The sequence below is a fragment of the Schistocerca americana genome, chromosome 7, assembly GCF_021461395.2.
Source record: "Schistocerca americana isolate TAMUIC-IGC-003095 chromosome 7, iqSchAmer2.1, whole genome shotgun sequence".
Classification (NCBI taxonomy): Eukaryota; Metazoa; Arthropoda; class Insecta; order Orthoptera; family Acrididae; genus Schistocerca; species Schistocerca americana.
The window spans coordinates 77,170,105-77,196,805 of NC_060125.1; the positions used below are offsets into that span (position 1 = coordinate 77,170,105).

The window sequence follows — 26,701 nt, forward strand, 5'->3', positions numbered from 1 at the left end:
TCCCATGCGCTCTGTCAAGCAACATGGGACTTCATTTCCCTTTTCCATCTAATACTGCATGAGTGATGTTCTGTGATACCATTACCTTTCATTGCACGACCACTTGCACCCGTAGCACCCTTACAAAACACAGTAACGTAATGCCCGCCCGCAAACGGAAAGTGTTTCTCCTGCTTTTGTTCGTGCTTGCCAAACTCTACCTTGCCCAACAAGGGCGCCGGATCTCTCCCCACTTGAGAAAGTTTGGAGCAATATGGGTAGGGTCCTCCAACCAGCTGGGGATCTTGACGATATAACCCACCAATTGGACAGAATTTGGCACAATATCCCAAATATCCCAAGGTAGGACATCCAACAACTCTGTCAACCAATGCTTAGCCGAATAACTGCTTGCATAACGGCCAGAGGTGGACCAACATGTTATTGACTTGCTCAATTTGTTAAGCTCTTTTTCTTGAATAAAGTATCCATTTTTTTCTGAAATTCATTTTCCTGTACATGATAGTCATGCCTAGTGATTTTCATCCAGTTCGGAAAATTCCTTAGTAGTGCGTCGTTTTCTTAGATTGAGTGTAATAAAAGATTCCTATAAAACGAATAAACTTAGCTTTACAATAATTAACAATAGCATGTAGCCAGGCAGAATGTTATTTATTCGTTTTAACGTATAAAACTACAAGTAATTTAATTACTAGAAGTGATTTAATTTTACACTCACGTAATGTTTTTGTGAATATTATTATTTTTCAATTCTGTCGTGGTTTTGTGTTGTTATATGACACAACATTGAAAAGGGCAAGAAAAGTGGAACATCGTATTGAAGCAAGAAAATAGTTGAGGAAGAGAGTATCAGAAAAAATGAAGAGTCTATACTATAGTTTTTGAAAGTTTCTTCAGATGAGCCAGAATCTACGTGAGAGTTATCAGGTGTGAGTTCTCCAGAACTCTCACTGCTCAGTGGCCGTGCGGTTAAAGGCGCTGCAGTCTGGAACCGCAAGACCGCTACGGTCGCAGGTTCGAATCCTGCCTCGGGCATGGATGTTTGTGATGTCCTTCGGTTAGTTAGGTTTAACTAGTTCTAAGTTCTAGGGGACTAATGACCTCAGCAGTTGAGTCCCATAGTGCTCAGAGCCATTTTCTTACTGCTCAAAACCAAGAAGAAGATGAAGTATCCAGCGCTGATGACTTTCTGGAACCTGTAATTGACAACGAATTGATCAGCTTCACAGGCTTCCGATCCGATTGCCGAAATTGCGACACCAGAACAAACTGTAAGCACATCAAATGGGCCAGTCTTCGTCTGAAACTATATTGTTCTAATGTGTGTGAAATCTTATGGGACGTAACTGCTAAGGTCATCAGTCCCTAAACTTACACACTACATAACCTAAATTATCCTAAGGACAAACAAACACACACAATCATGCCCGAGGGAGGACTCGAACCTCCGCTGGGACCAGCCGCACAGTCCATGGCTGCAGCACCTGAGACGGAAACTATATTGGAAAATGGCCTCAAAATATAGATTCAAACCTGCGATTACTGTTAGAACGGCGAGATTGCGAAGTCTTACGGTACATTAATATAGACTTTCCTGAAGAATCGACAGTACCACTCACGGTTCAGTCAGACACAGCCTCTTGTCACCCAGAAGCATTGTCAAGGAGGGGGATAACGCAAGCGTGGTTTTGGTGCCCACTGATAAATGGGGAAGAAGCTTTACGCAATCGGATGGCTTCTTCTCCATCTAAAGCGTCATTGTTTTGCTTCTATTGTCGTTTGTTTGAGAAGACAAACCACAAAACAAAAGGAAGTTTTACTCCAACGAGGGGTTTAATACTTGCTGGGAAGTGAACCTCAAAGTCGACAGCCAGTAATAAAGAGCTGTAATGGAAAGAGTTGGAAACAAGATTTCAGAAAGGGCAGTTGATAAAAAAGAGCAAGAAGTCACAGCAAAAGAAATAAAAATATGCTGTGAAATGGTAACCAGAATGTTTCATATAATAAGTTTCCTGGGAAAAGAAAATTAGGCTCAGAGTCAAGTGGCCATAGAGAAGATGACTCCAGTGTCAACAGTGGCCACGGTTTGGATCTGGTGCATCTACGATATTTTCCAAAAACGTTTACTAAGAAGAAAAATTTGTCAAAAATTTCTTTTACTTGTCAAAACGACTTTCTTGAAATTTAGGGAAAAAAAGTTCATCCAAAAATTACACGAGGTTTGCCCTGAAAGTAATGCACTGCATTTTTTTTCTCGGACGCAACAATGCTACGAATGTGAAACGTTACGTATGTATTATTTGAAGTCTCCTGAGTGAGCGCGCCAAGTTTCCGTCATTTCCGACAGATAGCGTAGCTGTAGGACAGTTTCAAAATGGCGTCCGTTACAAGCAATGTGCTGTCATTGAATTTCTCACTGCAGAGAAAGAAACTGTATGGAATATTCACAAGCGCTTGTGCAAGGTCTGTGGAGCATCTGCTGTCGACAGAAGTACAGTTAGACGCTGGGCACGGAGGGTGACGTCATCACAAAGTGGTTCAGCGGAGCTCCATGACCTGCAGCAGTCGGGGAGGCCATCCACAGCTGTCACGCCTGATATGCTGCAGCGGGCGTCCACTTCTTTGGGTCATTAAAGGATGCCATTCGTGGAAGATATTTTGCGGTCGATCAGGAGGTGATCCACACAGAAGCACTGGCTCCGCCACCAGGACAAGGATTGGTGCCCAGGGCACACACGTCCTTGTTTCACAGTGGAAGAAGGCCACAGAACAGGATGGAGATTTTTTGGAAAAATTGGGTGTTAGGATAAAACACCATTCTCTCGTGTGTATAATTCTCATTACGTTCAATAAAGAATTGTCGAAGAAAAAATGGGGTTCATTACTTTCTGGCAACCCTCATAGTCATGTTCAAAAGGTAAGTATCATTCCGTTATATTCGACAGTACTCCGAGTACTTCCTATAAAGATCAAACAAGTATTAGCATACATGGTGACTGAGAATCGGGATGCACGAGTAGTGGTATCTTTTACAGATTTCAGTGAAACAGCAGAAGGTATTAGTGAGCTGAAACTAAGTAAACCCATTGCTGATGGGCTTGACGTAATGAACTTTAGAGAACAACCTTACGATAACGCTGTTGCAATGGTCACAAGAGAGACAGATGTGCAGCAACGAATAAAATACATCAATCCTAATGCTGGAGTTTTAGTCTCCCCAGACAACTTCTTGAAACTAGTCTGCTTGCTTGAGGCTTCGATGGAGGTGAATGCATTGATTTTCTTCAGCACATTCGAACTTGGTTATGCTTTATTTTTCATGTACACTGACTGCTATTACAGGCAAGAGTTTGAAGAAGGTACAGGAAACAGGTTGGAGAGCAAGATGCAGTCCATTAGACATGACACGAAAACTTTAAAAAGAAGTTTTGTATTTTAGATCTCCGGCAGCCGGTAGTGCGTGAAATGAATTATACCTAAAATAATTTACAAATAAACAAACTTAATGTACATCAGTGTGTTCAGTAAACAAGCGTGTTACAGGCGATGTTGAGAGATAAACTGAAGGAATTCGTAGACAAGCCTTTACACTGACGGAGCGAGGTGGCGCAGTGGTAGCACACTGGACTCGCATTCGGGAGGACGACGGTTCAACCGGCGTCCGGCCATCCTGACTTAGCTTTTCCGTGATTTCCCTCAATCGCTTCAGGCAAATGCTGGGATGGTTCCTCTGAAAGGGCACGGCCGACTTCCTTCCCTAATCCGCTGTTTGGTCTCTTCCTCCAAACAACCCAACCCAACCCAATCCTTTACACTGAGGTGACAAAGTCAGAGGATTCCCCCTAATGACCTACCCTATTTTCCCCGGCATAGTGCAGCAACGCGACGTGGCATGGAAGGCCCACGCAGAAATGTGTTACTGGTGCAGCATTTTGTGCACGAACTGACCTCTGGATGTTGTCCCATAAATGTTCGACGTGATTAAAGTAGGGCGCTCTGTGTGGCCAAATCATTGGCTCGAATTGTCCAGAACGTTCTTGAAACCAGTTGCGAACAGTTGTGGTTCGCTGACATGGCGCATTGTCATTCCTAAAAATGAAGTCCATGAATGGCTGCAAATGCTCTCCAAACAGCTGAACTTAACCATTTCTAGTCAATGATCGGTTCAGTTGGAGGATGTAAACACAACCCACACCATTTTGGAGCCATCACCAACTTGCACATTGCCTTGTTGGCAACTTGGATTCATGGCTACGTGGAGTCTGCATCACACTCAAACGTTAGCATCAGCTCTTACCAAATGAAATCGGAACGCAGTTGACCAGGCTAAGGTTTTCCAGTCTAGGGTCCTACCGATATGATCACGAGCCCAAGAGAGGTGCTGCAGGTGATGCCGTGCTGTCAGCAAAGGCACACGCGTCTGTCGCTGCTGCCAGAGCCTATGAAAGCCAAATTTCGCCCCACTGTTCTAAAGGATGAATTCGTCGTACGCTCCACATTGATTCATGTGGTTATTTCCAGCTGTGTTGCTTGCCTGTTAGCACTGACAACTCTACGCAAACGCCGCTGCTCTCACTCGTTAAGTAAAAGCCGTCGGCCACTGCGTTGCCCATGGTGAAAGGTAAGTCCTGAAATTTGGTATTCTCCGCACACTCTTGACACTGTGAATCTCGGAATATTGGATTCCCTAACGACTTGCGAAATGGAATGTTGCATGCGTCTAGCTCCAACTACCATTCCGCGTTCAAAGTCTATTATTCCCGTCGTGCGGGCATAATCGCGTCGGAAAACTTGTCACATTAATCACCTGAATACAAATGACAGTTCCGCCAGTGCCCTGTCCTTTTTACCTTGTGTAGACGATACTACCGCCATCTGTGCATGAGAATATCGCTATCCCATGACTTTTGCACCTTAGTGTACGTTACCCTTAAAGCTTGTGTGAAGAACTTGGCATTTCTATTGAGCTTCCGAGCTGAATCAGGAAGAGACACGTTTGTGGCGACTGAAGTAGAGAAGCCGGCTTATCGCACAAAGACGATTTAAAATCACAAATGTTTCTTCATTATATAAAGTAACTGGCGATATTCGCGAAGGGTTCCAACAGCCCCAGAATTTGGCGGAAAAACATGCCTACCAAAGACCTGCAATAATACTGGGTGTCGATGATGAGGAAGTCACCTGCGGCAAAGTGTAATAAACAACTTAACCCTATTCACTCTGGCCCATTGTGTTTATTTAATATTTATGAGTCCAATCTTGAAGAAGGTTGCCTAACATACTTTTATAACGCTGAGAATATTCGTTATAGATGACAAAAGCAATGTTAGTTGTGAAAGAAACTTCCCTAAGCTTAAACTGATAAAAAATTATTTAAGGTCAACAATGTTCACTTTAAAATTAACAAATCTAACTACTTTGGTCTTCGAACAAGAGGCAACAATTAACAGTCACCACACCAATAAAGAGCTTAAGCTGCAAAAAACGCGCAGAATATAATTTCAATATAAGAAAGATCTTCTTATTTTGAATCCATGTAAAACAGTAACAGAGTATCGCAGTTTTTTTTTCTTCCAGCTCTTTGGGTTTATTTTACAGTCGGTATAAGTAAGTTAGTGCATCCTTGAACTTCGAGGCTTCACATTGACCCTGATGCTGTGTTTCAAGATGATTTGTCAACACATTCTGGTGTTTACAAAGTGAGATGTCATATCCTCATATCACGTCTCTTCTCTAGAAGGGAACATATAAAAGCACTTACAGATTTTTCAACGAAATTAGAAGGTATGAATATACCATTGTATTCAGATAAATACATGCTCAACCTCCTCTTAAATTTTTCATTGTGCTACGTAAACGCTTCCACTTTTGAATACATCAACAAAATCAAAGTTAAGCGTTAATATTCATTCTTGGGTCAAACGTTTGTGTAAAAAGGAAAACATCTTCAGGGCAATTTTACTGAGATCGTGTCAGTTTAGTTGAGTCAACGAAAAACGTAATGTAATCTGTAAGATAGCCTTAAGTTCCTGTACAAGCATTCCAAAACAAGTTTAATAAATTTCATTCCGTTTATTATTACTTTTTGCAAATATGAGTCAACATACGGAGATCAGTATCACCACTCTGAACACAGCGGTTTATTTTCCATGGCAGCACTTCAAGCGTTCGAAATAATGGTTGACATAGCTTGCTAAATCGCTCGAGTGTGAGAGGGTCGAGCAAGGCGATCGATTTCAAGCAATATCGCTGGCACGTGTGACGGGTCCTAACAGATTGTTTCTATAAAGTCGTATGATGTTACATATAGTACAACAACGTCATTAGGTACTTATTCACATAATGTTGATGTCAATAATGTAGCTTTGTTTGAATTCGTTGTTCTCTGTTTGTCACGATACTTGAGTCGAATCCTAAACGTAACGAAATTGTGATGTTCCTTCTCTTGTTTTGGCCACGTCCGTGAGAACGTCTGCTGCTCTCGTCCCCGTGCTCCAGGTGACATCAGACGCACTCTATTTCGTTACCCAAAGTAATCTTGTCTACGTCACGATCGCTAAAGTAAACTGAAATTAAATTGTTATTCACGGGTCTAAAAATACACTTTGATTCAGAAGACGAATGCCACTGTTTTTAGCCCTGGCTATAGACAAATTAATTCTCTAATTCGAAAGCCTTCTTCAACTAACTATTAGCTCTAGAACCTAACACATGGCTGCCACAAAAAAATAACGGACATGCTTAAGCTAATACATAAGCACTCACCCTCGAAAATCACAGCTGCCAAAAAAGTGTGCCACCTCTTCGCCATACCCAGCGCGATGTCCACCGTTACTCCAGATTCGAAAATGGTTCAAATGGCTCTTAGCACTATGGGACTTAACATCTGAGGTCATTAGTCCCCTAGACCTAGAACTACTTAAACTTAATTAGCCTAAGGAAATCACACACATCCATGTCTGAGGCAGGATTCGACCCTGCGACCGTAGCAGCAGCGCAGTTCCGGACTGAAGCGCGCAGAACCGCTCGGCCACAACGGCCGGCTACTCCAGATTTCACAGGGTTCTTACTACGTCATATAAATCTCTAATCAGGAGGACGGTCAGTTTAGATGTTTCAGCCAACAAGTGCTGCGGTAACAGGCTGAATGTCTTCCGCCCTCATGTACGCACTCCCATTGGCTCGTTGCCCTCTTCTGCTACTGGTACTATCCACCCTGCTATTAGCACTTTCCCCTTTGGTGTCGCTTCCTGGCAAAACCATTCGTTACCAATATTTTCATCCCAAAGTTACGAAAATTTGAGAGGTTTATATCTCAAGATAATGTCTTGCAAGTGGTGGAATTCTCATGAGCCTAACGAAGCATGGTTCAACTGAATTCGGCCTGTCAGCTAATTGTCAGCCGACAGATGGAACGTGCTTGTCCATAAGCAGACTGGATGCATATCATGTAATGGACGGTGGAAATGCCTACTGAGCTCCCATTGTCGAGGAATTATTATACACTAAATACACGTGTAAGTACTCTCCAAACTTAAATGAGAATAGCATAATTAATTGCTATGATACCCATTCCCTACAGGTTAAAAAATGACATGCTACAAATTATTTACTTCTCAGTGCATGAATGTTTATGTTTTATTTCCTGATACTGTCTTAAATATGTGAAGTTTTTCTTTGCTGTTGCAGACAACTCACAGATACAGGTCATATAAATAATCTTCGAAAATGATTTGCTCAGCATAACAGAAAGCGTAAAAGAAACCCAAAAACTTACGCAGGAGAAATAAATGGCAACGTGTCTGTTTTCTTTTGATAAGATTCAACCAAATACTGCTACGCATTCTCTTATTATTTTTTGCTCAATTTCGAAAATGGCGGGAAGGCAAAATTAGGGTTCGCCCCAGGTGGTAGATGTCCATGCTATGCCACTGTCTATAGGCACGACGACTAACAGCCAACCGAAACTCGGTAGCAACCAAAGTACTGGCCAGAAGGACAGGCGCATTACATATTCCCTCCACTTTCTTTTGTTTGCTTCCTCTACTGTCGTGTCCTGCTCCAGTCCTAAGTAGGAAAAAATCGGAAGCCTTTGATCAAATAGCATATTCTCATCGATGTTTCAGATCCTACAACACCAGAGAACTCCATGGCTGAACATGAGCAATTGTTATTAAGCCGGGTGGTTATAAATAAACTTGCCCTATTTATGACATGGAAAATACGAGTAATTACCGTACGAGTACCAAACTTGAAAACATTAATGTCCAGAGTCTGGGGTGCATGATTTCCATGTGTCACAGCGCCACCGTCCAGTTCGAACTATGACCACCAGGGGCCGTGGTCAGTCATCACGATTGTCTCACACACCTGAGCAGTCGCAGTGCACTTGCTGATGTCTCGACATGAGCTTGGACAAAAGGAGCAGGGCATTATTTGAATAGCTCTATTAACAGAACAACAGTAATGCTGCAGCTGCACTTCGAGAATATCGTCGGGTGAAAGGATTACGGAAGGGTCCTCTTTCTCCACCTGCGGTGTGAAGCGTGATGAAGTTCGAATGAACTGGGGAACTAGACGTCGCTCCGGGAAGAGGCCGACGACCGGTTGCGCCACAGATGATTGACGAAATCTATGTTGCTATGGTAGACAACGCTGCGCGCAATTCCCGATCGTCATCAGGCAGTGCGTGTGCTGTGTCACGACAGTTGAACAACCGGTGGTGGATTGTATGGAAAGTGCTTCGAACTATTCTCAAATGGTATCCGTACAAGGTCCACATCATACAGCAGATTGCACCACATGATGCACAACGACGTGTTGACTTCACTCTCCACTTTCTCGCAAGGATTGAAGTTGACGAGGGCTGGCCAAGCCCATCCTATGGACAGACGAAGCTCATTTTTTTCTGTCGGGTGTGGTGAGCACACAGAATACCCGAATGTGTGACTCTTCACCTCGAGTCACTGTGCATGAAGTTCCTCTGTATAATGAACGTGTCACCGTATGGTGTGGCTTCACGGCTACCTTCATCATTGGCCAATTGTTTTTTGAACAGATTGGCGCTCAAGGATCAAAGATGTGCAGTGTGACTGGCCAGAGTTACTGCGATATGCTTCGCCAGCATATCATACTCGCCCTATAGGAGAGAGAGAGACACTGAACTCAACAGTTTTCATGCAAGATGGTGCCCCACAACTTATCGCTCGTGAAGTTCACCTGCTTCTCCAAAACACATTGGGAAACGATCGAATTATCAGCCGATCGTTTCCAAATGCTTGGTCGGCACGACAATCTGATCTCACTCTCTCTGGTTTCTGGTTGTGGAGCTACCTGATGGGCAGGGTTTACCAGTGCTCTGTTTACACGTGCTGATCTGATGCGCAGCGTATCAAGAGAAGTAGCCAGCACGCGTTCGGACATGCTTCGTTCTGCTGTCCAGAATGCAATCCTGCGCTTTCAGACTCTTCTGGACACTGATGGGCACCATACTGGGCCCCTTTTGTACCAATAATGGTAATGGTATGTATTGGTACCGTGTATCGTAGCAGCACATTAAGTTGAATTGATTCTGCATTATTTCTCTTCGCCACGTCCTTGACATTAATGCTACCAAGTTAGTTCCCGTGTTATAACGTGTTAAGTAGGGAAAGTTTAATTATAACCAGCCGGTACATCAAACTAAGTTGACACTCGGCGCAGTGGCTGGTGAGAGCGACCGTATAAGCATTACCCATTTATTGGCGCTCCCATGAACCACTGAACCAAGTGTCAACCAGTGAGCTCAATGGTGAACTGCAGAGACTACTTACATGAAGCAAACCCATGATGTGTGACCTCACAGTGGCCTTCTTAAACAGGGGCAATGTGTGAAATTCTTCTGCTATGCAGAAAAAATGTTTCCATTTATGTATATTACATGACATGTTTTGGTTTAGAGTTCACTGCCTAGTACCTGTTAACCCTTCTCTGCAAGATAAATTTCGCAAATTATTCTGCTCTGTTTACATACGTAATTTGCATACCGCCGCTAAAGAGGCTCACAAATTATACTTCTCAAAAGTCTTACCTCTGCACAACACATTTCTTGCCTTCACTTTTCGCATTTCATTTCCTTAATAAAGAAACTATACAGCGACACAAAATGACCAAAACATTGACATGAAAAGTTTCCTATTATGGTTATCTCGTCAGATATCTGGTGAACTTTCATACAATAACACATATGATGCAAAGTGCTTTTCCCTTTACACTTAACGAGAAAAAATGTTCTGTAAAACTCATTTGGCAGCAAAACTGCTATACCATTGCTTTGTTGCTCATTTCAGCTGCTAACATAGAAAAATCTTCAGAAGTAATATGAATCACTTAACAAGTTGTTATATTAACAGATGGAATTTTGTGAAAGGGAGGAGGTGGTCAAATTAGTGTCATCAGATTTTAACTTTTATTTATTGTTTTGCTTCATTTAATATCTATTCACATGTTACACATTGGCAAATGTAATTAAATTGCCCATTTAACTCATGCCAGAATAGTTATCATGTGCAGTAGCTGTTGTTTTTTTTTGTGTGTGTGCCCTTATTATAATTTGAAGGTACACAGTAGCAATGCATTTTATTAACAGTGACTCACGTATGTCTTCACAGTCAATGGCTGAGATTAATGTATGCGCTTTGCCAGATATATTCAAAGACATTGACTTGTTCACCAAAAAAGGCCTATTATAAAAATGGTTTGAGTTTAAGGTAAACGTCACCAGAGCAGGACGAAATCATTTTTCTGTATGCCGCGCTATTTTAAACACTGCTGCAGATAGGTGAAGCAAACAACTTCTCTCAGCCTTCATAATAAAGGCCGCTGGATCTGCCACAGGAGTTGCAGTATGTGTGATCATCTGGGCACATGTAAGGAGCACTAATAAGTTCTTTGCTCTCAGTATTTCTTAACATTTGAATAATCTATCTCACAACGTATCCTGATATATAAGATATAATAGTCTCCTGGCATTCACTGAGTAGTGTTGAATCCAGAGCCTCAGAGTAACTAGTGTCTTCACTATCGTGAGTCAACTTATCACTTTGTATCTTATGATATATAGATCCATGAACACTGAAAGACCTCACTTTCTCAGTTTCAATTACATTACTCTTGTCACTTGCAGTAACATTGTTCTCGAGCAACATTGCTCTCAGAGCGGACATGAACTGTAATGTGGTGGGATCATAACCAAATCTAGATGTTTATCAAAACTAGACATGATTGTCTCAATGGGAATTCCACGATCGTTCAATAAATAAAATATGGCGTTTCAGTCTTCGATCGCTATTCTTTGTTTTCAGTTACCGGTTTCGGGCTAGCTGCCCATCTTTAGATCATATATTGTAGTTACAGAGTAACTTGTCCGTACAGTTATGACAGCGAACCGAGTGTTCTGTACGGACAAGTTACTCTGTAACTACAATATATGATCTGAAGATGGGCAGCTAGCCCGAAACCGGTAACTGAAAATAAAGAATAGCGATCGAAGACTGGAACGCCATATTTTATTTTAAATCTAGATGTGATGCAAGAAAAAAAAGAGTTCTAGATGATCTTTTGAGATTTTTATGCTAAAAAATACTTTAGACGTCCCGTATCCCGACACAGAAGCTCCTGGGAGAGGCTTCTAATACCATGGGTGCACATCAAAAATCCCACCATAAACGTTTTTTGTGGATATAATAATGCACACACACCATAAATCCATAATATTTGAAGGAAGCTTTCTGTATGGCAAAGAAATTCAGTGTAATACCCTAGATCACGTGATCTGGGGTAATACTTTACATTTTCAGCTCTCAGTGGTTGTTTACAGTCCTTAGTATGAGCATTCCTAAAGTTGCACACATCAAACAGTTTATCAATAATTTTGATGAATTTACAGTGACAGAGGTGTCCTGAAAATATGGTTGCTGGGGACTCTCTATAAAGTCAGTGGCACCAGCAACACTGGAGGTCACTGTGTGGGCCGCTAAAGAGAGATTTATTTTATTATTATAGAAATTCACATGTGAACCAAAAAGTGAATTGGCGAATTTTAAAGATTCACACTCTTGTAGAGAATGTAACTTCAAAACAAAGTCCCATTTCACATCCACAGCTTCACAGTTAATTATTTTCTTTTCAGCTGAAGTACTACGAACTATTTCAGCATATGGAATGGAGCAAGGATTTCATGAACATTAAAGTCATTGGCACGATGCTTGAAGTAGGGGGAATATTTCCCAGATTCAGTGAACACCCAAGACTCTTCAGTGTCTGAAAGTTGACAGTAGCACCGTCACATGTCACTGACCTCACAAGAATACCGATAGAAAACAGTTTTAGTACACAAACTCACACACTTTCAATCATTACGTCTCATTACAGTTTATTTACGAGGATATACGCAATTGGACACTTAACCTTTTCAGTGTAGGATACTATCTGAAAAACTAAAGTTTCAGTAGCCAGTTCTTCTGCATCTATATTCACAATATTGCCCAAAACAACTTAGACTGTACACATTTTTTATTGTTGTTCCACACAAGTTGCTTCCTAATTGACATACGGTAGGATGGGGTAGAGTAGTCGCTCTAAGTGAAATTGAATTTTCATGAAACCATGGCTATTAACAGAAGCTTGTGGCATATACATCTCGAATCTACATACTATAAGGTATCACACTAAATATTTATAGCTAAGATAAAAGCATATTTTACAGGATATATAAATGTTTATGTAAATGACCACTTTTCCCTATTTAATGGTGTAAAGTGGCCGGTGCTTTGCCACCATTCCCAAATACACTATTTAGTTTAAAAAATGGATAAGCTTATAGTTTTTATTTCACTGTTGATTATTATTAGGAGAACAGTAATATAAATGAGAAAGAAACGTGTTGCAATAGATAGTTGGCACAAAAAGGTGAACAAATGAGAAGTATTAATTATTCCTAATGATGTAAATAGAGAAGTGAAAAGCTACCTATGGGTTACTATTTCAGTCTAGTTCATTCCGAATTTATCCACTCAGAAGCAACGTTAAGTCATGTACAAATATCGCAGGTGAAGTTGTCATCAGCCTCATCATATACAGTGTGCAGGTCGTAAGTCCAGTGTTTACAACTCCGACGTCTTAGCCATCCTTCATTTTCTTTAGATCTAGATAATGCTTCCCTGCAGTAAAAGCAGTCTGCGTCACTCTCCTCATCAATGGACTTTCTTCCTTCCATTTCTTCTCGAAAATGTTTCGTTTTAGCAGAAACTCTCTTAGCATTTGGTCCTGCTTTTTGCTTCTTACATTTATTTTGTGTTGCCTTACATTGTAGGATACTAATCTTATCTCTTTGTTTTTCTTCGAACTTCCTTTATTTCATTAAAATCTCTTTATCTTTGTTTTTTTTTTTTTTTTTTTTTTTTTTTTTTTTTTTTTTTTTTTTTTTAGCTTCAGCCAACACACTTTTATAAGGAGTTGAAGTGATCATGACAGTCTTTATATTGTCCTACTTTCTTTTTGATTCACACTTTGTTTCTTAGGCAAAGGTTTTACACTCTTTGAGTTTATGCAGAACTCACCTGTTGGATGCTCAGAGGGACATTCTTCAGTGGTCGGACAACGAGGGGAATCTTCCCTTGGAGAACACTTATCACCTATAATCTGAAGGCAGCCTACACTTGAAGACAGCTGATAAGTTGGTTCTGGAAATGACCCTGTTGGTGTATTTGAAGAAGACACAGCTATTTGGCTCCAGAGGGACCAGCACCTGCAGAAAACTCAGCAGTTTCGCAATGAGAAGAACCAATATTTGAACTAGGCACAATGTTAGTGTCTCTATCCAAAGGAATATCAGTAATCACAGCTGCATCGGTAAACATGTTAGGGTCTGGAGCAGGGCTTAACAACTGGCCGGTTTTGAGCGCGAGCACTCGCGTCTGCTCAGGCACTTGCTCGCGAGCAGGTGCAAGGTCGTGGAGTAGGGAGGGATGGGACGGAGGGGAAATGCGCGCGCACGTTTGAATAGGGCCGCAGCGTGCCTATTGAATTCGCGCCGACTGTGTAACATTTAAAGTACTACGATCAGCTCTAACAGTCACTTCGCTGGTTAAGAATCATGTCAAGTCGTCGTTGTGTAACCCCAACCATGCCTTCGCAGTTCAACCCCCCATTGGGAGGAATTGTATCTGTTTACAGAAAAAGATGGTGTTGCAAAATGTTTAGTATGTCACAAAACGCTGAATTCTTTTAGGAAATTTAATTTGCAGCGACATTATATATCGTACCACGCGAAAGACTATGGAAGTGGGAAATGTGATGGACCAGATCGTGCACAGGAAGTTATTAAACTTAAAAGGAAGCTATCAGAAGAAGATCTGGACGACGAAAAAAAATCAACTGAGGCAGCTCTCAGAGTGAGTTACAAAATTGCTTTGCTTTTAGCAAGATCCCTGCGCCCCTTCACTGATGGCGATTTAATAAAAGAATGTTTGATAGTTGCAGCGGAACATTTGTGTCCATCTCAAGTTGAACAGTTTCGGATTGTGCCATTATCTAACATGACCATTATGCGTCGCATACAGGACATGGCAGACGACTTCCAGAGCCAGCTTGCAAATATCTGTAAAGATTTTATGGCGTATTCTCTAGCTCTGGACGAAAGTGTTGATATCACTGGAACAGCTCAGCTTCAAAAAAATGGCTCTGAGCACTATGGGACTCAACTGCTGAGGTCATTAGTCCCCTAGAACTTAGAACTAGTTAAACCTAACTAACCTAAGGACATCACACACATCCATGCCCGAGGCAGGACTCGAACCTGCGACCGTAGCGGTCTCGCGGTTCCAGACTGCAGCGCCAGAACCGCGCGGCCACTTCGGCCGGCAGCTCAGCTTCACATATTCATTAGAGGTGTTAATAGAGATCTTCAGGTGAGGGTGGAGCTCCTCGATGTGGTAGCCATGAAGAACACTACAACCGGAGGTGATATTTTAAGTAGTGTTGAAGAAAGTGTTGAAAATATAGGACTGTCGTGGGATTCTTTAGTTTCAGTGTCTGCAAACGGTGCACCAGCGATGACAGGGAAAAACTCAGGTTTCGTTGCGCTGTTGAAGGAGAAAATGCAAAAACTGACTGTGCCGAATGAAATAACGGGCGTTCACTGTGTGATCCACCAGGAAAACTTATGTGCAAAGAGTATCACTAAAAAATGTGATGAGTGTTGTTGTTCTTACAACCAATTATATAAGGAAGCATGGGCTACAACACAGGCAATTAAAAGCTTTCTTGAGGATGTAGAAAGCCAGTATGGTAGCCTGCCTTATTACAGCGAGGTCCGCTGGCTTAGTCGTGGCGAACTATTAAATCGATTTTTTTTTTTTTGCCTATTAGATGAGATAAGTATGTTCATGGAAATAAATAACATGTGTGTTCCTGAATTGAAAGAGCCTTCATGGAAATGTGATCTCGCGTTCTTAGCAGATTTAATTAGCCCTCTGAATGCTTTGAACATTTCACCACAAGGTAAAGATCTGCTAATTACTCATTTCATAGATCGAATACGAGCTTTTAAAATGAAATTGACACTTTGGGTGAGTCAGCTGGAAACAGGAAATCTAGCTCATTCTCCTAAATTATCATCCATGCAAGATGTTCACAAAGACTGTGAACGTTATTCACATAGTTTAGTTGCCCTTAAGGAAGAATTTGATCAACGCTTTCAAGATCTGACAGCACTAGACAGTGATTTTGATCTGTTCTCCTCTCCATATTCAGCGAATATTGAAGAGATTCGTCCTGAGCTGCAGCTAGAAATTATTGACCTGCAGTGTGACAGAGAATACAGAGACAAATTTCAGAACAAGAAAAACATTTTGTAATTCTACAGGACAGATTTACTCGTTTGCACAAACTGGTGGCTAGAATAATATCAATGTTCGGTTCCATGTATGTTTGTGAACAACTGTTCTCTGCAATGAAATGTAACAAGACGCGCCTGAGAAACGCATTGTTTGATCGAAATTTAAACTGCACGCTGCGCCTACAATGCACAAGAACAATTACTCTGAGCATAGACGGAACTGTAAAGGGCAAAAACTACGATAACCGAGAAGCCAACACTTCAGTGACACCTTTTATTGTGTTCACAAATTAATACGAATGTAGAGGCATACACTAAGCTAATAAAATTATGTGGCGCATGTACATTCTCCTTTATTTGTTTCATTGGTCGCAGTAGTAATTCGTGAGTGATATCCCTGCAGGTGGCCGAGGATTTACATTGACTGGCGGCAGCTGTTGTGTGCCCCACGTGACTCTCCCCACTCTCCGCTCTGATCCGGTAGTGGGGGTAGCGTGCTCGCGCTGCTCCGTGCTCGCGCCTTGGTGCTCACAGCTTGCTCCGCGAGCACGTATGTTGTGAAGCCCTGGTCCAGAGGAAAAATTTTGCACTTTCTAAAGCCATTGATTGCTGTCATTAGAAATGCTGTATGAAGAAACGCTTCACCCAAGAGCGTACTTATTTGAAACTCTGTAATAATTCTTCCTTGATTACTGCAAAGAAATTTTTCACAAACTGGTGTGTAGAAGATTTTAAAAGGAGACGTGAATGCCACATTCGAAGTGGTTGCACTGTGGAGGCAAGCACACAACAGTTGTATGATTTTCTCTGGCCTTATCAATGAAACCTATGCTCTTGGTATGGGTAGGGTGACCGCCTGAAGTTAATAGAACTGGATATTGAGCAGCTGTTTTACATGTTTTAAAAAATGTTCGACTTAAAAAAACTTTCACTCTGCATCCACCCAGTAGGCTAGTATGCAAATTTGGTTCCTGGCAGAGGCCCATTTTTAAGTTCAACCTTCATTCTTCAACTAGGGAAGATTACAAAAGGGGAAATGAAATTTCCTCCTGCAGACATGCACGCCACAAAAGTCTGCAGTAACCCTCTATCAGCTGAGGTAGTGGCTCGAACTTGTCGTCTTTTTTTGAGTCAAACACTTTGCTATTCTTGGACTACACTGTTAGAAGACCAGTTTCATCTGTTATAAATACGATGAGCAGGATGGAATCATTTATCTTGCAATATTTTAAGGATATCGAAAAACTTGTCTACGTTCACCATGTTAAACGCTCGTGCTCTAGCCATTAAGGTAGATTCTGGCTCGCAGATTAATATTAGGATGCCATTCTCTAGAGCTTGCCACCCAATCTTTACCTGTCATTTCAGACACTTTGTTGAAATGATGTGGCATTTCATTTCGCTCTGTCAACTGGAATACTAATCGCCGCAGGTCATACACTGTAGTTCCATAGAGTTTCTTGCTCTTGTTCTTCACGGAACACTGCCCTTAAGCTGCCCATAACCTTCTTACTGCCAATTGCATCTCTATTTTTCCCCAGAACTCTTCATTTCAGTGTAATACCGGTACGTGACATATTGATTTGTTTTGCTGCTGCTGATAGTGGCATGTAATCATTCTTTACTGGTTCGGTTGCGTTTTGCATTGCAACAGGGTCCCATGTTTGTTGATCTGTCTTCCAGATGTATTTTCTTGGCATCTTGAAGCTCTTGCAAACCCTTGCAGAAGAGGAGAATAACGGATATTGTTTTTGTGTATAAAACGATTTTTAATGTTTTAATTGCAACTCTTATACTGTGCATCAAATATGAAATAAGTTAATTCTCATTGGGACAGATAGACTGAAAATGAACTGTCGGAAATGGTGGCCATTCGTCGGTAAATGTGGACACCTTAATCACTCTCTCCGATGTTTAGCATGACCAATTTTCCCGATCGGACGCCATGTCTGTATTAGTGGTTCACGCGCGAAACAGTACAACCGAAGAAACGACAGTGACTTATATTTGTAAGCCAAAAGGCATTGCGTGGACCGCGATATCGTAAAACTTACTGCTCTACATAAAACTAAAGTAATGTGAGTGATTTACCTTACATCAAACGATCGAAAAACCTAAACTTTTTCACAGAAAGATAACGGAGCAAGCTTCCTTTGTCAACGTCACTGACAAAGCTAATGGTGTTGATTACACCTAGCTTGGTCACTTCTTGGTAGAAAGCAGCACTGTTGAAGACGTCAAATAAGCAGTGGCCAGTTTTACCAACCTAGCCACTTTACCCTTCATTTCTCTAGTGTCATTTGTATTGTGTTTTAGGTAGTGTAAAACCTCATGTAGATAGCCAGGTTCACAATTTACTGATGATACCCAACCACGAAAACTACTGGGGTGGGGCAAAAGAAACATTGAGCATACAAATCTATAAGCCATAGGGGAATAGAAATGCAGAGTGAGGGCAAATTGTTTGGTTAGTTCAAAGTATCGCCTGGATTGCTACATTGCACCACTGTTTTTCAGTTGGGTAACTATGAACTCTAAACGAAAGCTACTAAAATGTTCCTGAAGGGCATTTTCCAGATTGTCATTTAGACAGCTTCTTTTTTTCAGCACTGTAATTAATATTGCCCCCCATCAACCATGGACCTTGCCACTGGCGGGAAGGCTAGCGTCCCTCAGCCATACAGATAGCCATACCGTACGTGCAACCACGATAGAGGGATATCTGTTGAGAGGCTAGACAGACGTGTGGTTCCTGCAGAGGGGCAGCAGCTTTCTCAGTAGTTGCAGGGGCAACAGTCTGGATGATTGACTGATCTGGCATTGTAACATTAACCAAAATGACCTTGCTGCGCTGGTACTGCGAACAGCTGAAAGCAAGGGGAAACTACAGCTGTAATATTTTTCGAGGGCATGCAACTTCACTGTATGGTTAAATGATGACAGCGTCCTCTTGGGTAAAATATTCCGGAGGTGAAATAGTCCCCCATTCGGATCTCCGGGCGGGGACTACTCAGGAGGACATCGTTATCAGGAAAAAGAAAACTGGCGTTCTACATAACAGTGCGTGGAATATCAGATGCCTTAATTGGGCAAGTACGTTAGGAAATTTTAAAACGGACATGGATATGTTAAAGTTAGATATAGTGGGAATTAGTGAAGTTTTGGTTTAAAAATCATGAAAGAAGGTTGTACAGCTGGAAGAGACCTGGAGACACTGGAAAGTTTCAGACAGATTATATAATGGTAAGACAGAGATTTAGGAACAGATTTTAAATTGTAAGACATTTCCAGGGGCAGATGTGGACTGTTTTCACAATTGAATGCTTATGACCAGTAGATTAAAACTGAAGGAACTGCAAAAAGGTGGAAATTTAAGGAGATGGGACCAGGATAAACTGAAAGAAGGTTGTAGAGAGTTCAGACAGAGCATCATGGAACGATTGACAACAATGATGGAAAGAAATACAGTAGAAGAAGAATGGGTAGCTTTTAGAGATGAAATCGTGAAGGCAGCAGAGGATCAAGCAGGTAAAAAGACGAAGGCTGGTATAAATCCTTGGGTAACAGAAGAGATATTGAATTTAATTGATGAAAAGAGAAAATATAATAAAGCAGTAAATGAAGCAGGCGAAAAGGAATACAAACATCTCAAAAATGAGATCGACAGGAAGCGCAAAATACTAAGCAGGGATGGCTAGAGGATAAATGTAAGGATGTAGAGGGATGTATCACTGGGGGTAAGATAGATACTGCCTACAGGAAAATTAAAGAGACCTTTGGAGAAAAGATAACCATCTATAAGATAATCAAGAGCATAGATGGAAAACCAGTCTAAAGCAAAGAAGGAAAAGCAGAAAGGTGGAAGGAGTATATAGAGGGTCTATACAAGGGCGATATACTTGAGGACAATATTATGGAATGGAAGAGAACGTAGATGAAGATGAAACGGGAGATATGATACAGCTTGAAGAATTTGACAGAGCACTGAAAGACCTAAGTCAAAAAAAGACCTCAGGAGTGGACAACATTTCATTAGAACTACTGATAGTCTTGGGAGAGCCAGCCATGACAACACTTACCATCTGGTGAGCAAGATGTATGAGACAGGCGAAATACCCTCAGACTTCAAGAGGAATATAATAATTCCAATCCCGAAGAAAGCAAGTGTTGACAGGTGTGAAAATTACCGAACTATCAGTTTAATAAGTCACAGCTGCAAAACGCTAACACGAATTCTTTACAGACGAATGGAAAAACTGGTAGAAGCGGACCTCGGGGAAGATCAGTTTGGATTCCATAGAAATGTTGGAACATGCGAGGCTACACTGACCCTACGACTTATCTTAGAAGATAGATTAAGTAGAGGCAAACCTACGTTTCTAGCATTTGTAGACTTACAGAAAACTATTGACAATGTTGACTGGAATACTCTCTATCAAATTCTGAAGGTGGCAGGGGTCAAATACAAGGAGCAGAAGGCTATTTACAACTTGTGCAGAAACCAGATGGCAAATATAAGAGTCGAGGGGCATGAAAGGGAGGCAGTGTTTGGGAAGGGAGTGAGACAGGGTTGTAGCCTATCCCAAATATTATTCAGTCTGTATACTGAGCAAGCAGTAAAGGAAATAAAAGAAAAATTTGGAGTAGAAATTAAAATTCATTGCGAAGAAATAAAAACTTCGAGGTTTGCCGATGATATTGGCAAGGACCTAGAAGAGCAGTTGAACAGAATGGACGGTGTCTTCAAAGGATAAGATGAATATCAACAAAAGCAAAACGAGGATAATGGATGTTGTCGAATCAAATCAGGCGATGCTGAGGTAAATAGATTAGGAAATGAGACACTTACAGTAGTAAATGAGTTTTGCTACTTGGGGAGCAAACTAATGATGATGGTGGAAGTAGAGAGAATATAGAATGTAGACTGGCTATGGCAAGGAAAGCGTTTCTGAAGAAGAGAAATTTGTGAACGTCGATTATAGATTTAGGTGCCAGGAAGTCTTTTCTGAAAGTATTTGTATGGAATGTAGCCATGTATGGAAGTGTAACATGGACGATAAATAGTTTGGACAAGAAGAGAATAGAAGCTTTCGAAATGTTGTGCTACAGAAGAAGGCTGAAGATTAGATGGGTTGGTCACGTAACTAATGAGGAGGTATTGAATAGAATTAGGGAGAAGAGGAATTTGTGCCACAACTTGACTAGAAGATGGGATCGGTTGGTAAGAGTCATTCTGAGGCATCAAGGGATCTCCAATTTAGTACTGGAGGGAAGCGAGAAGGTTAAAAATCCTAGAGGGAGACCAAGGGATGAATATACTAAGCAGATTCAGAAGGGTGTAGGTTGCAGTAGATATTGGAAGATGAAGAAGCTTGCACAGGATAGAGTAGCATGGCGAGTTGCATCAAAACAGTCTCTGGACTGAAGACCACAACAACAAATGATACTGCAATTGTTTGCACCTTTTTTTCACGCCGCCTAAGTTTCATCTGCAATCGTCTCACTTTTTACCTATGGGCCACAATTGTATGAGACACATCAGTCTGAACACTTGCATCACAATTCTCTTGTCTGCCATTAGATTCACGTAACATACGTTTGGATCTCAATGATTTCCTGAAACAAAATTGAAAGAATCCATCAGCAATAATTACGAGCTGCTACAAATATAGAAAGATACATCAACAGCAATGTGTATCCTTGTTGCTAGTTATATACATGGTTTTACCTCAGAAATGATGGTGTATTCCGAACAAATTGCCGTCTCCGATTCCTTTTCACTTGAAAATGACCTGGAACACTGAATAAACTCGGTACAGCGTCATACTTGTAAAGCGAGCTCTGCAAATGACGCTATGTTTAAATGGAGTTTAGTATTCTATTAGTACAGTGTTCACCCATTTCTTCAAAGTTTCTGGACGTGAGTAAGGAGACTGAAAAGATTTTAGCTATCTCTGTACCCTATTTGAATTTCTCGGACACTGATTCCTTTACCATATATTAAAGCATATGTAACTTACAGGTGGAGTTGAATACCACTTCCTGTCGTCCATCAATTACTGAATCCATATGCAAAACAACTCTTGACCATGTTTGAGCGGCAAGAAATAATACTATGTTAGCAGCAACACTTTAATGCATAAATTTCACCAAACAATTATAATACATTAGACTGTGGTGATCATCTCAAGAGGACTGTGTGGTTTCTTTATGAGAGTTGTGAGGTGTTTCTAGTATCATTTTTTTTTTAATTCTCCATAAAATTCTACTAAAAACATTAGACTGTGGTGATCATCTCAAGAGGACTGTGTGGTTTCTTTATGAGAGTTCTGAGGTGTTTCTAGTATCATTTTTTTTAAATTCTCCATAAAATTCTACTAAAAACTTCTTGCATCTCTCATGGTTATCGGAACGTTCTTCTGGCTTAACGCTGAAACTAATAACACACGTGAATGATCGTCCAAATGAAAATTTGTGAGTCCATTCCGTTAGTTTTTCTGAGTGGGTACACTGGCCTTTCTGCGTAGAGATATTAAGAAAGAAAGATGTCCTCCAAGACTTCCTCAACCTCAGTAATTTCAGTCTGAAAAAGCAAATTAATTCTGAGGAACATCAATAACATTTTGTATGCTGGACAATCCATTAAATTGTAAAGTTATTCAGCCATGTAACATTTATCGCCGCTTTTAGCGAGAGAAAATAACAATTTCAATTCTTCTCATTGCTTAATAATTGTATCAATAGCAGAAAACCTAGCTAGCCAAAGTGTACCAGGGAGTCCTTGATTTTTTTTTTAGGACTGCAGTTATCAGTCTAAGTTGCATACAACAGTTTGTATTGGTCCACTCCTTTAGGAATTTAAGAAAACCAACTATATGTTTCTCTAATAAGAAATTCCAATGGATGTGGGAAGACTGCTGCAGCTTTTTCTGGACAAAGGTGAAGAGAATGACAAATGCACTTAACAACAACATGAACTATTTCTTTCAGAACAGCAGTTAGAGAGCTATGGATTCCTACAACTACCCCTACACCATTGAACACAATTCCAACCAAATTTTTCACTTTAAAACATTTGCTTTCCAATGTTGAATTTAGGTCATTATAAATGGTGTCAGCATAATAAGCCGTTAATTACTGAATGCAATAAAGTGTGGCTATAATGATTTCTTCAAAACAGACAGTTACTGTACCTAAACAAAATGCGAAGCTGTTTTTCATTCGTTACAGGTGTGGTTTCGTCAGTAATTAAAATATACGAAATTTTTTCTATTTCTAGGATAACATTCTCTTGCAGACTAGCACTGATTACATTTTTAATGATCGTGGTACATTTTGTGCTATGTATTTTACGACCCTGCAAAGTAGTTGAATGTCCTAACACTGGCAGCAGTTCTCCTAGGTGATTTACACTATTAATGGAGAAGCAACTTTTAATTCTGCCCTTTTAATGTGGTCGCTAATTTCTAGAGGCTCTATTTTTTTGTTAAGATTTTGCTATGCTTTACATTTTACATTTTCCTTCGTGCTTTTTACTTTTTGCATGATCTAGTTGGTCCTTTTTATGAGCTTTAAGTGTAGAATGGCAATACTTGCAAAAGGCTCTAATAATTAATAATAATCTCCCTCTATAACATACATTAAACACACAGAGAGCAATAATTCGAATTTATTTTCACCGAGAAAACCTTGAATTAAAGCTCTGCATGTCAAGTGACGTATTCACGCATTCCTTCCAAAAGCCCATTGCGAAAAAATACTAATTTTTAATATTCTACACTTTAGTGTTTACTAAAAAAGCAATAGTTTCCGTACTACATACTTGATGGAACGCGTAGCATATATGCTGCAGGACAAGCTGTATAAACATCGTCACTGCTCAGCTTTGAACATAAAATCAAACAGGAGATAAACGTACCTTTCGGCAAGGGTGTGACTCCCACGTCTTTGTGTATCTCCGGAAATACGTTTTGTCTCTAGATATATACACATTTACAATTAAGACGTTTTCAAACTTCAGTCCACAGCTTCACTGTACCGTTCCCTTTTACTGATCAACTGCTACTGTCACCCTCCCAAAAACGGATTTCGTTAACAGACTTCCCAATAACGCTTCTGGGTGGTCTTATAAACATTTCAAAATCGATTCTGGAAATTCGCTTCTGGTTGCAGAAATTCCAATTCTGCAATCGATTTTCGCTCCCATGTGAACGTAACGTGAACGTAACCGGTTTTGAAAAGTGCTTGGACTGTCAGGTTTAGTCTTATTTTTAAAAATTTTCAGTAAATATGGGCGGCGTGGCTTTTGGACAGTGAAGGATAAGCAGAAATATTAGACTGAAGCTGTTTACGCCTCGTCTAATTGAAGAGAAATAGCGGACCTTAACAAGTTAACACGACAGCGAAAGACGGCTTCCGAAATTTGGTTTTCGTCTTTCGGAAGATGTGTCGCATGTAAACGCTGATCTATGCTCTCTTTCTGCAGTCCCCGACTAATCGTAATCGAGGTAATCTCCAATTCAAGCCGTGGTAAAGGAGGGCTGCCAACTAAAAATTAAGAACGAAATATTTTATTGCTAGCGAGAGCTAAATTTTTAATTGATATTTACCTTCGAGAAGTCCCTAAAGATTCCTCGCAAATTACGCTTCCCCGGCATTTTCCCCTGAACCAATTATCTCTCTTAAATTCTCGCCTAAGGCAGCTACTTTCCGTGTATTTAGGGGAAAACCCCCAAGTCGGCAACACTGCATAAATCATGTTAGCGATGGATGTCTGTTCAGTAATAGTCCTTTCTGTATGATGTTACGTGGGCGAAATAACACTATACCATCTTGCATTTGCTGAAGAAGAAGGCCCGTTTTCGGAAGCAGAAGATGGGAACACGATAGGTAGAAAAACTCACATTCCTCTCCCTTTTAGATCACAACCCGCCTGCCTTGTTTGTTTTCTGTCAGTTTCTGCGCCCTTGCCAGAGGCATCCCCTATCTCGCCACATCTGGGTACGACCGCGCAGACTTCATAGTTTAGGGTATTAGTTGTCGTTGTGGCCACTTATCGCAAAAATAGTCAATAAAAACTCGTCTCTCTACAGCGAGACGTTGCAACTGCCCTTGGAGATCAACATTTAAATTTTTTATTAATTTTCAGCTAGATCATTCGAACATGATTTAGCGGTTACGTTTGTGCTTCTTTCCTTATCAAAGTTCAGCACTGATTTATTTGCGGCAAGGTTTTGTTCCCAGAGAATATATAACATGGTGCGTCGGACACTTGATAATAGGTTACTAACCGGTGTTTTCCCCCCAAAGAATAAAAATAACAAGAGGCGTCAGAGGTTACCTGCACGTCAGCACTTTTTATTCAGCGAACAAATTTCCAAATAGTACGGTACTAATTGTAGTAAAATCTGTGATAGTGTGTAACTGATGATCACCAGCAATTCCGTGTGTTTTATCCAAAAGGACAGTTCACACAGTAATCGGAGTGAAATAGAGCGCTTCCAAGCTAGGGCGATACGTGTTTCCTATGGAACTGCTTAATATATTGATCAGGTACATTGTTAGCTTGTAACAGTGCTAAGTACTTGTTATTTCCTGATATGGAGACTTGGTTTGCTGTAAGTTCCTATAGCCTGGAGCAACAATCATGAAAAATTTCCACTTCGCGTATAGTTCTTTCTGAACAGCATTGTAGGCACTATTGTAATGTCTGCAAACGGTGGGAAGCTACTCCCGAGAATAATTTCTTGGAGAGATCATTTTTATTTCATTTGATGAAGCTGTAATATATGTCTTATTTTTTGCTTAAAAATTCAATCTGCCAACGAAAAACGAAGTTTCTTTGAACTTCGAAGGTAAGACATCAGTAAATGTAGAAATGGTTGAACATTGTTTCCAGGCCCATGACATCCTTTTATTGCCACAGCAATGTTTGCAAACCTTTTCTTGATTACGGACTTCCTATTTATGACGTGATAGAAGTGTGAAGGCTATTTGGTGTTCAGCAGCTGGGAGTGTTAACAAAAAACATTGTTGTATGTAGCCCTGATTTGCATATTATCCAATGAATTTCATTTTGTTCCACTCCTCTCCATGTGCCAGTCAATTAGCTGAACAAAGTTTACTTGGCTCGCCACTTTGGCCATCTTCAGTTAGAAACCTAGAAAAAGTTTACAGATGATTACTGTCTCATGCAGAGAATGGGGGATACAGCATAATTTTAAAATGTGGGACACATATTGAGGAGAAAATGAGTTCAAATATTCAGAGAAAACATCAGTAACTTTTCCTTGAAATTTATTCTTTCCCTAAAACGTGTGCAACTGAACTGTTGTTCTCTTGGCATTAGCTTAATTTTATCAGGATGTAAAACCCTTTTGTGTTCCACACGACATTCTAAATTTTCAATTAGCAGTTACAGCATTTGACATCCGCGCTTTTCCAAGTGGATCATGACTGCATTGCTTATGGTTGCAGAAACATTTACTGGTAATATAAAATGCACTTGTAGTTTATGAAGAACAGACTGAAGGGTGTAACCAATCTGCCCTCTTCCCCCCTCCCCCCTCCTTCCCTATAGAACAAAAATGTTTGACAACCATGACATGCATTCTTCCCTGCCAAACAGATAGACATACCATTCCAGTAGCTGCTTGTTGAATGCCACAGATTGGTTATAGTGTGAGTCATGAATGATGCTTTGCGAGTTTAGGCTTCTTCTGTGCACCTGTGTCATGCATTCTCTGACAGCCAAACAGTATTCAGTGCTATGATCTCTCAGCTTTGAACGTCGTAGCCATCATGAGCATTAAACGTGATTGTACA

The 26,701-nt window shown here is 40.7% G+C and overlaps 1 protein-coding gene across 1 annotated transcript in view; it reads left to right on the forward strand.

The window, feature by feature from the left end:
• Positions 1-2,989: 2,989 nt before the first annotated feature.
• The window catches only part of LOC124622726 (tubulin polyglutamylase ttll6-like), a 500,830-nt gene continuing 477,118 nt past the window's right edge, over positions 2,990-26,701 (forward strand). Inside the window, exon 1 of the mRNA XM_047148517.1 lies at positions 2,990-3,372. Within this exon, the coding sequence (XP_047004473.1) occupies positions 2,990-3,372 (383 nt within the window). The remainder of the gene's footprint in view (positions 3,373-26,701) is intronic.